Source organism: Pavona decussata, unplaced genomic scaffold, assembly GCF_977016875.1.
Source record: "Pavona decussata unplaced genomic scaffold, jaPavDecu1.1 SCAFFOLD_91, whole genome shotgun sequence".
Lineage (NCBI taxonomy): Eukaryota > Metazoa > Cnidaria > Anthozoa > Scleractinia > Agariciidae > Pavona > Pavona decussata.
The window spans coordinates 1,677,546-1,691,573 of NW_028145508.1; the positions used below are offsets into that span (position 1 = coordinate 1,677,546).

At 38.6% G+C, this 14,028-nt stretch overlaps 2 protein-coding genes across 2 annotated transcripts in view; one reads left to right on the forward strand and one right to left on the reverse strand.

Annotated features, from left to right (window-relative positions):
• Window positions 1-14,028, forward strand: part of LOC146474165 (uncharacterized) — a 35,292-nt gene that overhangs the window by 11,764 nt on the left and 9,500 nt on the right. The gene's annotated exons all lie outside the window — the stretch shown is intronic.
• Window positions 6,180-13,988, reverse strand: LOC146474167 (uncharacterized). Its single transcript, XM_085117461.1, has 2 exons — window positions 12,235-13,988; window positions 6,180-7,115 (listed from the first exon to the last, which is right to left on the reverse strand). The coding sequence occupies exons 1-2, from the start codon at window positions 12,572-12,574 to the stop codon at window positions 6,826-6,828; spliced, it is 630 nt and encodes a 209-aa protein (XP_084973587.1). The 5' UTR covers window positions 12,575-13,988; the 3' UTR covers window positions 6,180-6,825.

A 14,028-nucleotide genomic window follows, 5' to 3' on the forward strand; every position in this document is an offset into this window, starting at 1 on the left:
AATTTCCTCGAATTTAAATAGACTTTCTTCATCTTTTATTTCCGCCCATGCTTCCGATGCCTTCTCGTTTGTTTGCATGAATCTTCAGGTTGAGTATATGTACAGCTCTTGGTAAAACTTTACCTGAGTCAGTGAAGACTATTTAACAGTTCAATTCAGAAATTTCCCGTTATTTGCTTGAAATTAAAAACCCTCTTATCAGAGGACTTGATTTATACGCGCCGTTGTGGGAGTCAATTGATGTCCTTGTTGACCTGGGCTTGAAATTCCACGAGTTCGATGTCATTTGTTTTTCTGAACTTCTGTATTAAGTGATAAAACTTGATTACTGTAAGTGATGTCTTTACTTTCGCATATTTATTAGAAGAGGATATCCCCTGCGATCCTCGACCTAGTCTTGCAACGTTATTCTATGCAAGTCCTTGACGCCAAATGGCATTCATACCAAATAGCATAAGGTGCAAATTCCGTTATAACAGACATCTGCAAAGGACATTACCGTACTTTATTGTTCTCTCACTTTTTAACAAGCCGTCATCTTAAGGCTTATCACAACGTTTTATACTGTGTACAGAAATTAAATTATCATTATTTTCTTCTTATACTCCCAGTACATCAGTGGGAGTCTCGAAAAATTGGCACAAAGTTTGTAACAGCAGTGAATAATAATATAGTAAAAAAAAAACAACAACAAAACAACAACAACGAGAAATGCAAAAAAAAAAAAAAGAGCCCTACGCATTGGGCGGACCAAGTTTATTTTCCCAACCAAACCTGACGAACAAATTTCAAATATTTGTCGTTCACCAGGAAACAGGACGACGGCGCGTTTGAAGTTTGGGAAGGCTTGCTAAAATTTGCTTGGAATTAAAAAACGACGTCTGCAGCTGTACAACGAGGAAAATGCAATTGATGAGAGGTGATTTTACGAAGTAAATAGCAATTTGACTAGTGCCAATGGATGCGGAGTGAAGGAATAAACATACAGATAGCAAGTAAAACAAAACAAAACAACAACAACAACAAAAAAGAAGAGATTTAGGTTGCGTTTGATTGACCGTATTCCGGAATAAGAATAAACGGAATAGGAATTAGATTTCTCTTTTTAGGTGAATTTGGGAAGACATTTGTGCAAACTTTCGCTGATTCACGATAATTTAAGAACCATTTTGTACTCCTGTAACTCAAAACACCTATAATGAGGGATTTATTGTCATTATTGCGGGTATTTCTATTCCGGAATAGGATCAATCGAACCCACCCTTAAAAAAAAACGAGAAGGGGTACATCATTGATGAAATTATATTTAATTCAAGATGAAATAACAATTATAAAAAACTTACTTCAAAGCGTCATTTTTAACCTTAACAAGCTATATTTACTTCAGGGTGCCTATGTAAGAGTATATTTAGTTACTGATTTACTTTCCGAGTAGCTGAAAATTGAAGATTTGGATACTTAGGGACCAAATTGGTTTTTCCCATAAATCTGTTTATGGTAGTTTCCTTTCAACAAAATTTTTAGGTGAACCCGAATTGAGCAAACATACGTACGGTAGCTTTAGCCGGCTGCCGTCATGATATTGGCAGTGTTTTTATTGCAAATCATAAAAACGTTTTAGCGTTGTTAATAAACCTCTACTAGACGGCTTTCCAGTGGAAAATGTGAGCTAGTTAGTCCTGTAGTGAATCTGAAAGGAAGCGACTTACTTCCTTGAAACAGAAACTTGACAACAATTTTTCTACACCTCGGTATACTGAATTGAGTTGGTGTGGTCAATGACCCTGGTCAGTTTTTGGAAATTTGCTTCAAATCTACGTTTGTTTAATATCTGACCCTTTACAATAAGAAATATGACATTTGGGCGGACCATTTGATAAATTCCAGCTGAAAATTCCAATAGGTTAGGGAAGATTTAAAAACCTCACTGAAAAACAGTTGCTAAGAAGTAATGGCTAGTAGCTTTTTTGTGAACACGCTCAGTGTCAGAACATAGTTAATAAAAGGCAATGGTTATGAAGCCTGACAAACTTCTTTGTTATAATAAATTTTGAAATGTGTTGGAGCCAATAGAAATGTTCCTGTAAAGATATTTAACTGTAGCGTGAACGTTAAAACAAAGGATTGTGCTCTGTCGCGGCCCTTGTTCAATTGACTATGGCCAGAATGCTATCGGCTCTTCAGTCATTTTTCTATATTTTATGTTTTAACAAAATTTATTAAAGAGAAAACTTCGGTTTCTTAAATTGAAACATGACATTCAGTTCCCCTTTGCAAAGTGTTGTAATCAAATTCCAAGATTGAACGTCTGTTGCCCACTTGGAAAACTTAATTTTCACACCCCTGGTCGATTCAAATAATGGGGTTCACAGGTGGAACAATAAAAGGTAACCATTCAAATAAATTCTGTTGGGCGGTATTATAATACAATCAGATATCAAAATTGCCTATGTGAATAGCCTCCTTGCCGCCATCTTTGTTCAAACGAATGCTTCCCAATACCTGACTTGGCCTCATGGCTACACCTTTTCAAGTAATATATCAAACACAAGGAAGAGTGTTTCATGTTATCCAAACATCGAGAAGTGGCCGGTTGAAAACATGGGGCACAGCCAAGGTTAGCCAACTTCGAGCTGTTTGGACTCTTTCGAGTGTTTTTTTAGCTTCTCAATCAGTCTTCCCATCAATAATTCTTGTAGAAATTCAAAGCAAAAGTGCACCAAATTTCATGATAATTAAGATCAAATTTCCGAACCTTGTTCCTTTGTTTTCTCTTCATGGATTATTAATAAGTATCAGAACTCAAGATCAAGGAGGCTATTCACAGAAGGTGGGAACAACGCAGGCCTTTTGGTCTTAATGTTTCCTTTCCGCTATTATTTATAGTTATAATGACTGTTCTACATTGTCAACGCTGTTACTACTCATTTTCACCCTGTAATCAGTACATAGTACAGGGGCACCCAACGGATCGTTTCGGTAAATTATCTGTTCAGAAGGCCCTTAATCCCCTACAATTTTCAAAAAATAATTTTCTCCTCGAACTTTCGTGATATGGGAAATTTAAGGCCTGGTGTTTTCGGATTGATAAAAATGTTGTTTCGAGTACCGCAAAAAGGTCAGCTAAGATTTTCGGAAAGGAAATAAGACCTAAGTTTTTTGGGAAATGGACAAAAATGCCCTAGTTATTTCGAAAAGACTCAAATTCCCCTAGAATGACCGAACAGATAAAAATATTAAAGCGCATCTTTATTTGAATCTACAGAGCTTTAAAGGCACTCCAGATAGCCTAAAATAGCGTTTCAAAGGATCTGAGGGAAAACTCCTATTGGGTGCCCGTGATAGTATTAATATTCATCGGTATTCCTACACTTCATAAGTTTATATATTATTAATTTGCATTTGATCCATTTTGCAACTGACGGTGGGTGTTACACATCGGAAACATATTTCCTGAATTCAAAAATGCCATTGTCTTCTTTGAAAATATAATGTTAATAACAATATTTATGGGTCGATGAGAAGGGTTGCATCAAGTTAAAACAAATAAACTGGAGTGGCCCTTAAGTAATCTTTATTTACAATTAGCTTAAAGAACTAATAATCACTCGAGGCGAAAACGTATTGGTACAACTTGCCATGCAACAAATGTTACCTTGCAAGTTGGGAATGTTTGTTGTTCGTATTACCACCTCCAAGCGCAAAGAAACTTTCATGTCGCAGAAAGTAGTGCAACGGGAAACTGATTTGTTGCACGTGGACGTTGTAATAGGCGCATCAGTTAAAACAATATCGCAACTTAAATCACGACATTTGTTGCGCGACACGTTGTGAAAAATTGTTGCCCATGTTACTTGACCTTAAATTTTCTTGTTGGGTGGAGTCATTCTTGCTGTTTTCCAAAACTACTTTACACGACCATCGGATTTCAGCAGTCTTTTTTGTTTTCGCCACTTTCGGCCAGATCCCTATGTAGCAAACTTGCGCACTTCTTAGTTTGACCCATTTAGTAAGTAAAATTGCGTCAAGTGTGAAAATTTGTATGGAGTGTTTATGGAAAAGCTTACATTATGGGGCGTATGGAAGAAATCAGTCCGCTCTTGTCCTAAGTAGCCTCAGCCGAGCATCAAGGTCTTATAATAGAAAATAATAATAATAAAATAATTTCTACTTAAAATATTCTAAAGCACTTTACAAATCTGAGAATAATTTAAAAGTATATCAACAACAAATATTAGACATGTTAGAAACAAAAATATAATTAAAATATATTTAAAAGATTAAAACTATAAAACCAGTTAGGTTGAACGCTTAAGCTTATTTCAATTTAAAAACCAATGTGAAATCACTAGACTGAAAACATGTCATCTAAAGCAAAAAACTAATTGAATCTTTTCTAGTATGTATCTCATAATTTAGCATTTGAAAGCATGCAGTTCTGAGGAAATAGGTCTTGAGCCTAGATTTAAAGCATTCTACACTTCCACTCTCACGGATATAGAGAGAAACAAAAACAAAACAGTCTTAACAGACTGTTTCGTAAATGTATATCTTGGGCGGTATTTTGGTGTACAACATGTGATATATTTTATTTCTCATTGGTTTTTGTTACTGTAAAAATCAAGTTACTTTTGAAGTCATGACTGGTAAAGACACTCAGTTCACCTTCGGAAGGGAGCTTCTGTCAGGATTTACTAAAACAGTCTAATTTCTTTGCTGGTTTCGGGAAGAGTTACTTCATATCTTTACTTTCAATTTGCTCTTTGTTTAGCCAGTTTTCTTCGTAAGCGATTTTTTTAAACTGAAATTAAGAGGGTTAAAACTCACACCGCGATTGTTTCAACGCGATGGGGGCTTGCATCAGCACCATATCCATTACATATCCACTGATAAACTTTCATCAAGGTCTTGAGTTAAGCATTTAACACAAACCGCCGACATGGCGCTTCGGCTAACCCCGCTCGAGTCGGAAACGGTTAGGCTGATCAAGTTTTCTTCTGGCGAGAAAACGGTTTCCAGATGTTTTGCTGAAGAATGTCTTTGGAATTTGACTTCCCGTAAGAGCCTGGTAAAAATAAGTGGGCCCCATGTGTGCATCATGAAGTTTTCAGCCGTACATATCCCGTGTAATTTCGTTCTGATCACGGTATTAAAAGCTTTGTAGTGGGTCAGTGTTGAGTTCTGTTGAGTTATTTAGTAAATTGACTAAATTTAAAGGAAAGACTAGCAGCACCGTGTGTTGTTGAAACAGCTGGAATGCAAAGAGGAAAACTGAACCGAATTCAAGTGGAGATAAACAAGATACACATTTGAAAGCGTTTTCCGAAACAAGTAAAAATAAACGAAGAGTTAATCTATCACAACTTTTTGTTTTACAATGTACTTCTGGAGCTGAAATCAACGGGTATTCGTTAGAACAGTACATACACATCGCCACAAAAAGTTTGATCAAAAATTTATATTTTGTGGTAAGTGCAGCCCTCAGTTTCAAGTCCCCTTTCGTTACTCTTCAAACTTTTATTTTCAGTGAGCTATGTTGTTAACTGCACTGCTGCCCAGTTACCCAACTGAGACAACTGCGGACATTTTGACTAGTTATACCGAAACTGCTTTGACGCGCATTTTGCTGAGTGACGTCTTCTTACGAACTTTTCCGTAGTTTCTCCGCTTTTGGCATTCTATATTGAATTCTTCAAGTCCTTTCAAAAGACTCAAAACGTAAACTCCTTGACCTGCTGATGATACGATTATTCAGTGGTTTAATCGCCCATATTGCATCCCTTACTGACCTTGAAAAGCCTTTCCATAGATTGCCTGATTAAAAAAGGGTGCAGCTATCTCGAGATCCCAACGGCTTTCTGAATGTTTTCGACTTTTGTGTGTTCGTGGTACTGGGATGTACTTACTTGTGGATGTTGGCTCATCTTGATTGATCTTCCCCTTATCCAGCATGCAAACGCATCAACTCGAGCTCTAAATTATACCATAAATATCGCACTTTCTTTGACAATTCAGCTGGATAATATATAAAGCAGTGAAGAATGCTAGAACATTTGCAGTCTGCAAACATGCAATGAGCAATTCTATACGAAGTGATTTACCTGACTCGATCAAACTACGAACATAAAACTCAGTCTTCAGTCCGTCTTTGCTCACTCCATGGCAAGGAAAATCAAACGTGGGGGTTCAGTGAGACTTTATTGACCACCAATACCTGATTTAAAGAAATCTGAAGTTCTACGTACAACCATTAAGATGAACTGCTCAGCTGAAAGTCTATATAGATATATACTTGTAAGCTAAATATAGTTCAGTAGCAAATTGTATTGAGACACAACTTGAACACCAAGCTCAAGACGCCTATTTTAGTAATTTAAGTGGATGTTTGAAAGTACGGAAAATGTCGTTCCTTATGTTCACAATTTGAAGCACACTGTATACATTCGTATATTTTATATGCCCCTTTGAAACAGCCGAACTTTGCGAGAATAGTATTATACGTGTATGCTATTTTCTTGTCACTGCCAGAGTCCTAATCGGCTCCAGGCGGAAGCTGAATGCCTTGAACATCAAAAAAAAATTTCTTTAGTCATGGTTTTCTGACTATCGGCTGTCAAGTGGGAATTCTTTCTTTTTTCTGTCTGTTGCTCTTGAACACAGAGCCTTTTTGTTGGGTTAAATGGCTAATTTTGTTGGAATTCCAGCTCATTTTTCCATATCTCAATGAGTCGTGTCATTTTTCTCGCCGAATACAGTATTTCGGGAGTATGATCAGTTTGTTCAACAAGGACATGACAGTTTTCCAGTTCCTAATAACTCTTTCAACTAAGTTGCTTTTTCATTCTCGGTCACATCGACAGAGTAATTACTTTTCTTCTGTAACGGCTTGCCTTTTATCCGCTTCCACTTCATTCGCCGATTTTGGAACCAAACCTTGATTTGTCTCTCGGTCAAGTCCAAGCTCACCGCAATCTCGTATCGCCGCAACCTTGTGAGGTAATTGTTGCGAATAAATTCGTTCTCAAGTTCTTGGAGCTGATGTTTTGTAAAAGCCGTCCTTTCTTTTCTTTTCTTGTTGTTTGTTTCTCCAGTTTTTTCTTCGGACGTAGGGGAATCTGGAAAAACAAAACACAACATGGAAAATTCAGTCGGTGTACGCCGGCTGTGCAAGGCGCGCCAGGGTGTCTACAAAACCTAGCTACTTTCTCATTTCCTCACAAGATATAAACTCAGATGTTAAAGTAATTTAAACGGAAAATCTCCGTTGTGGGTTTTTAATGGCCATTCCAGTCTAGGTGTATGTTTTGAGTGCTTATAACTCAAAACACAGACTCTGTAGGCATCTTTGAGCGCAAGATAGGCGCGTGTTCTTCACGCGGTGAAGAAGGGCGCCGCTAATGGCCTTCATGTAGGCATGCAATGAAGGACGGATTCATACACAATCCCTTGGTTTGTGGACAACAAAGAGTGACCCGACATGACCATAGGAAAGAAGAAATTCCGGCAAGCTAGGTGACGCAGTGAATTGTAAGTGACTCATACCTCAATGGCCTCGCCAGTTGACAGTGACAATGTAGTACCAACGGTTGTGAACTGAAATTACGAGACTAGTTGATCCATTCATGACCGTCCCGAGTGCACGTATCGCAGTTCGATTAGATTTAGTAAGCGAGAATAGTGTGTTGTATACGTAGTTCTCGAGAGATAAATTATAGTGAGAGCTTGAGATAGCAGTATGACTTTGAACTGAGATGTTCTCATTAAGATGCCGCCATGACACATCGGCTAACAACTTTCGTATATCGGCGAAAACTAAGCAAACTGACATAAGGGCCTCGACAGTGATTTCAGTAAGGGCGACTGATGTGTTATGCTGCGTACTCATTTCAAAGGCAACTTCGATACGGGTGTTCTGTAGCTTTCGTTGGACAGATAATTAATTGTCCTGAGGTTATCTACAAGGAAATTGCGCCATCCAGGAAAGGAGATAAAACAAGTCAACGCTTGGCAATAATCCGACTTAAATTTTGACAAACAGATTTTCCAGAGTTCGGCCGATCACTTAGTGGATTTACCGTTTTCATCAAATCCCCCTATATTTCGAATTTCGGTGAAATTAACGGAGAATCTTGAATTAAGGAATTGCTACGAAATTTCCAATTTTGCAATTGCCTTGGGGCAGTTTTCCCTTCTAATTATATCTACCCAGAAGAAGGTGATTTGATTGTTTGTTCAGCAACTAAATACTTAAAGTTCGTCAAAAGTAAGAAGATAAACTGATTCTCTATCAAGAGAGAAAAAAAATCCAGTTGTGTACGTCAGTTAACGTTACAAAAACAAACTACTTAAGCACTTTGGAAAGGTCTTTCTTTTTGAAGCCGAAATATGCGAGAATGTTGTGATGACTTTCAGATGGGTCTATTTACCTGCCCTTTGTTTTAGTAGTCACTGCCATTAAACAGTTATTTAGCTTACAAGAGGAGCACATGTTTAATTAAGGTTATGGTTTTTCTGTTTCCTGAACCCACAAATAAATCATTAGCTAAGGCTTTATTCGACTGCAAGAGAAGGGATATGCGGTGTAGTCTCTCAGATTGAGGTAGTCACGAGGTACGTCCGACGTCTTCACGATCAATTTCGGTATCTTTTGAAGCTCGCTGATGTTAACCGCACCTAAAGGAGTCCGCTAAAATCGACATTTTTGTGGTGGATCAATGTCGATTGCTTAACAAATTGACTAACATCTAAAAGCGGACACAGAAAATCCATTTTGTGGTTTTATCCTGCTTTGATGCTTGTTGCGTTGGGCGTACAAGTTTGCAGAACAAAAGAAGTGAGGTTATCCTACGCAAAGTTTGGGTTACACTGCACTCTACCTGCGATGAAAAAAACGTCTATAGTGGTATGAGAGGACGGCTCTTCATCTTTTCCCAAGACTTTGTCTTGTAAGTTCAGTGTTTGAAAGCTAGTTAAAGTGTAAATTGTAACAGGAAAACGTATTTCCAGCCGGCCTGACAGTCTTCAAGGTCGCCATTCTCAGAAGCATTCCTGAAAAGCAAATTATGACTCATAGGTTTCATGGTCGTTTGTTGTGATTTGAAGACATTCGGACGATATCCTATTTGTTTCACTACAATATATCACATGGTCTGGGTGACAAATTGACGATGACAAGCTGTAACTTTCTCAAGCAACTTTTAAGCAGTCATGATCAGTCAGGGGATATTATTAAACCATGCCGAGAGAGTTGAAACAAGTCATACGATTCTGACGATGCATGCTTAGCTTGCCTTTTCTATTCTGGACTAGTTTCCCTTAATTTGTAACGAGGTCAGATACAGATGCAAACTTGTTCTGTTAGATAGGAAAAAGGCTCATGCATTCAAACAGCTCCTCTGTTTTGAATAGCCGACATGATTGGTTCCGGAAACATGACGAATATCTTGTATGAGATGATCTTTCAAGAGATGTTGGGCTGCTTTCTCAAATTGTCGATAGCATAACTGATTACAATTTCCCACAATGGATGGGAACCTTTAAATTCCTCCTTTATAAGGCTTTATTTTTTCTTATATTCCTGACAGTAATGCCTCCGTTAAAATGTTTTTCGCTGCCCTTATTCTGGAAGAAGAATACACAATTTGATCACCAGTCAAATCCGGCGGCAATCTTAAGCCACAAGAATAAAGATACATCTTGCATTTTGTGTGTTGACCATAGTCATCAGATGTTTGGTTCAGATGGGCCTTAAAAATGATGTTTTAAATTCCTCCTTTATCAGGCTTTATTTTATGTTATATTTCTCACAGTTATGCCTCCGTTAGGATGTTTTTCGTTGCCCTTATTCTAGAAGAAGAATACACAATTTGATCACCAGTCAAATCAGGCGGCAATCTAAAGCCATAAGAATGAAGATACCTCTTGCATTTTGTGTGTCGACCATAGCCATCAGATGTTTGGTTCAGATGGGCCTTAAAAATGATGTTTATCAGTTTCGTTGCACATGTGAGACATGATTTCGATAATACAGCTAATAGCTTGAGTGATGAAGTAAATCCTAGTGTTAACTCCTTCCTTGAAGACGTGAATGATACTTTAACAGTGATCCGGCTTTATCTCCTAGCACTCCAGTCAAACAGTTACGAGAAATAAATTGCAAAGACTGCCAAAGGTTGTTGTTATCGAATAAACACGGATTGTTATTTTCGGCGGACTTTATAAGTTGGAGCAAATTTTGCAATGTTATTCCTGCTTAGCCGTATTGCCAAGCGTTCCATTTGGTGTATATGCAATAAGCTCGGGTTATCCACCTTGGAAGAGATCATGGATCCGTGAGATCATAGTGCTAAAGCAAATCTGCATTGATGAAACAACGAAATTCAGCGAAGAGCTTTGTTTCGCACAATAAGCTCTTCTCAGTTTCTTTTTAACTGAGCACACCCAAGTTTGCACTATCTAAAGACAACAACAAATTTTGAAAGAAACATAATGGCTCAGTGGACAAGTCACACACTAGGGTTCAAAGAACAACTGAAAAGTTAGAAGCAACTTGTTTCAAGAAATCCCTGCTCAGTAACTTTTATTTGAATGATGGCAATTGGTCAAAATTTCATCCACATACCCAAAACTAGTACCATTTAGCAATGCAGAGGTCTGTATCAGTCACTAAAACAGTACCTTGCACAATTATATGAAAGTACTGCTCAGTAACTTTTATTGAAGTGATCACATTTTAAAGGCTATTTCCTCCATATCCAGGCAAGTAGAACCATATTGTACAACATAAGGTCCCAGAAAATCATCGGCAAAGGCTTTTATCCAAAGTGCCACTATTGAGGTTTCGTCGAAAATGTTGGGCATGATTGGAGCCGTATGTGGTTGGACCTTCCTGTTGTAGTGGAATTGTAGGTTATTAGAAGTCCGGTTCCTGGGGGCTATTATCATATAAACTCAAACGTATATACTTTGATTGTCGCTATTCGAATGGCTAATTTCAACTGTTTTAATTGAAACGAAAATAGGCTAGTAATATTGTTCAAACCACAGGAATGGAATTTTCACTGAGGGTAGATGCTATCAGCCCTTGAAGATGGATGACAATTTGTTGACTGGGAATCCTTTATTCAAGTTTAGCTGGTTATTTTAATGCTGTGAGCTGCCCATTCAAGACATATTTGAGGTCTTTGAAGTTTTGCTCACACATACTAAGAGGCTATGGTTCAATAACTTAAACATCCTGCATGTATAGCAAACAAGGAAGGCTTAAGGTCGTTTCTTAACCAAGACAGTGCTAATGGTTCACGTTTCTAACACCACCCATCCAAGAGATTTTTCACCTCATTCGGGAAATTGGTTTTTCTTCGTGTAGCATGTAGCGTTTTAGGTATCTACCTGAATTCGTAAATTTGCACAGCTAACAGTAGAAAATTAATGTTTTCATCATCATGGAACAGTGCCATGAAGTGTCTGGGTACATCAAATTTATGCTTGCTAAGTGACCCTCCTAACTCTTTAAGTTCTGTAGTCACCTCCAAACTTGAATGGAGAATGCCAGTTTTTGTACAGACGCAACCGATTATTTAGCACTAAGGCTATAAATGAGGAGAAAACAACCATTCTCTTGGTTAAGTGGAAGATCACACCTCAATCATAGCTTTAGCTATCTGTCTAGTTGATATAATGTTGAAACTTCCGCACATTGTCTTAAGACACTCTAGAGAGTTTTTTAGGGTCGTCTTCTTGGTTTAATGACTTTTTACTAAATTTAATCACTGAATATTCTCTACATGGTCTTTAACGGGGATATTTGTTAGCCGTAATTGTGATTACGACCTCGATGTACAAACCGGGTGCAGCGATTTGGTAGAACAGGCATTCAATGGAAAGTAATACGTGAAAAGCCGGCGTAAATGTATTTGCGAACAGCAAATCTGATCCATCAAAGTGGCATGTTATCAGGTTATTCCCACTTATAATCTGTGAAGTATTGTTATTTTGCCTGTGGAGATATTAACGCAAATGCAATTCTTCCTTCTTGCCGAAAGCCTCTTCAAGCGCGACACTAGTGATTCCGGTTATGGGTTAGAGAAATCGAACAGACAAAATAGTATGTTTTAGTCTTGCTACAGAAGAAAAGACAGGAAAACAACTATGTACTTCTATTGTCGTTTAATTAAATTTGGTGCAAGCAGTTAATTTGCGTGAAACCCAACTCAATTGCTCCAGTTATATTACCTTCTACACCGTCTTCTATTGAATCACCGTCATTTTCCTCACAGTACTCCTCGCGTTCGTTTCCTATGCAGCTTCGATCTGGTCTCCAGTGTTCTTGAAGCATGCACGAAGGCCGCTCCTCAACCTGGCTTCGATAATGTCCAGTTTGTTCCACTGTTAGATGCGTTAGCGGTGGAGGAGGAGAGCGCAGCCCTGACGGGATCTGCGTGTGTATAGGTGGGTTGTAGGTAGCATATCTCGGTTGGCTGTAGCCATGAGGATAGTGAAAGCTTCCAGGGATATTCTGGGGAGCGCACGAGTATGAGTTAGGCTGTACACAGTCGTACGTTCTTGGGTACATTTCCGAGGATAGTAAGATAGAAAACGGTGGGGTTTCACGTCGGTCGCTGTAACAGGCTTCTCGTATCAAAGGTAATTAAGTGGACTTTCTCTCGCTGAGATCAGACCGCTCGGAGAATTTGCGCTGAAATCGATACCGTCCACAAACGGACCGCGCCGATTGTGCCTGTCAACCGATCAGCTGCGCTACATTTCAACAATGCCGTCGTTTTGTTGTCTCAAACATCAGCAAGGCTCTCAATAAGGTTCGCAAAGGCGCATAATGTGCAGCAATGTCCAGCCAGAGAACTGTCACAAACCTGCGATATTTTGCACACGCGGAGCGCTAAGTTTGCGGTTGCACCACCAGCGCGCGGTAGAAATTGTTGATTGCCTGGATCGAAATTCCGCGTCAGGTCGTTGTTATCTGATTGAGACATTGATAGCTAACGCTTCTTGATATACATTTGAAGTTTTTGTTGGTGAGTTTTGTTATTTCTTTTATCCTACTTTTGTTGTTGTTTTGAGTAGCTCGCCACGAGTGAGTTGCGAGTCCGAGAATGAGGAGTATTTTTTCGTTGTAAATTAGCCCGGTTTACAGGAGTTGTCGGAGTGATTAAAAAGCCACAGGTATTATAGCTTCCAGCCGTTTATTTATAACAAAGAAAAGCACCGACACATCACCTCGAAGTTTTCATAAAATTCCGTGAAATGTGCAACAGATGTGAAGAAACTGTACGCGTTGAACATTGAGCATGCGCGCGCTGCACCGTTTCTCGGCAGGAGAGGCATATTTCGTTTGTAAATTCAGTTGTTTGTCGTAGGTCCTCGTCGGCTATCGCCTGACAATTTCATTTATGATTTTTAATCACTGGTCACTCAGGTTGGAGTGCTTCCTTGTTAAATATACAGTTAAATGTATACCTGTTTTGGAAGGCATTTGAAGCAAAGGTATTTTTAAGGCTCTGTTTATATATAGACAAGTGTTTCAGACTACACCCTTTTTCTCTGCTTCTTCGAAGCAGGTATGCGGTGTATTTCGGTTCCAACGTACCAGTTTAACTAAGAGTAGTACAACGTTCTCTTTCCTTATGTGAGAAAATTTGTGTCATCATCAATTTCTCCCTCGCTTGTGTTGATGGCAGAACGGTTTCGCCGGCGCAAAGAAAACGTCTCGTCACTGAATTGATAGCACCGACTCATTGTGTGCAGAGTAGTCTTCTTCCTCCCTATTGAGTTTTGCTCTATAGTGCAAGGTACCACCATTGATTGTTAGATCTTTCTTTAGCATGTGCATGTGTATATTTTGGTGTTTGGACACTGATTGAGAATGAAATCTACTTAACGAAAAGTGCCCTCCTTCGCCGGTAAGTGATAATTTTTTTATTCATAAATGTATTGGTTCTTTGAAATTAATAAAAAATATTATGAGGAGAAAACATGAATCGTCTTGATTTTTTTTAGTTATATGGCCCG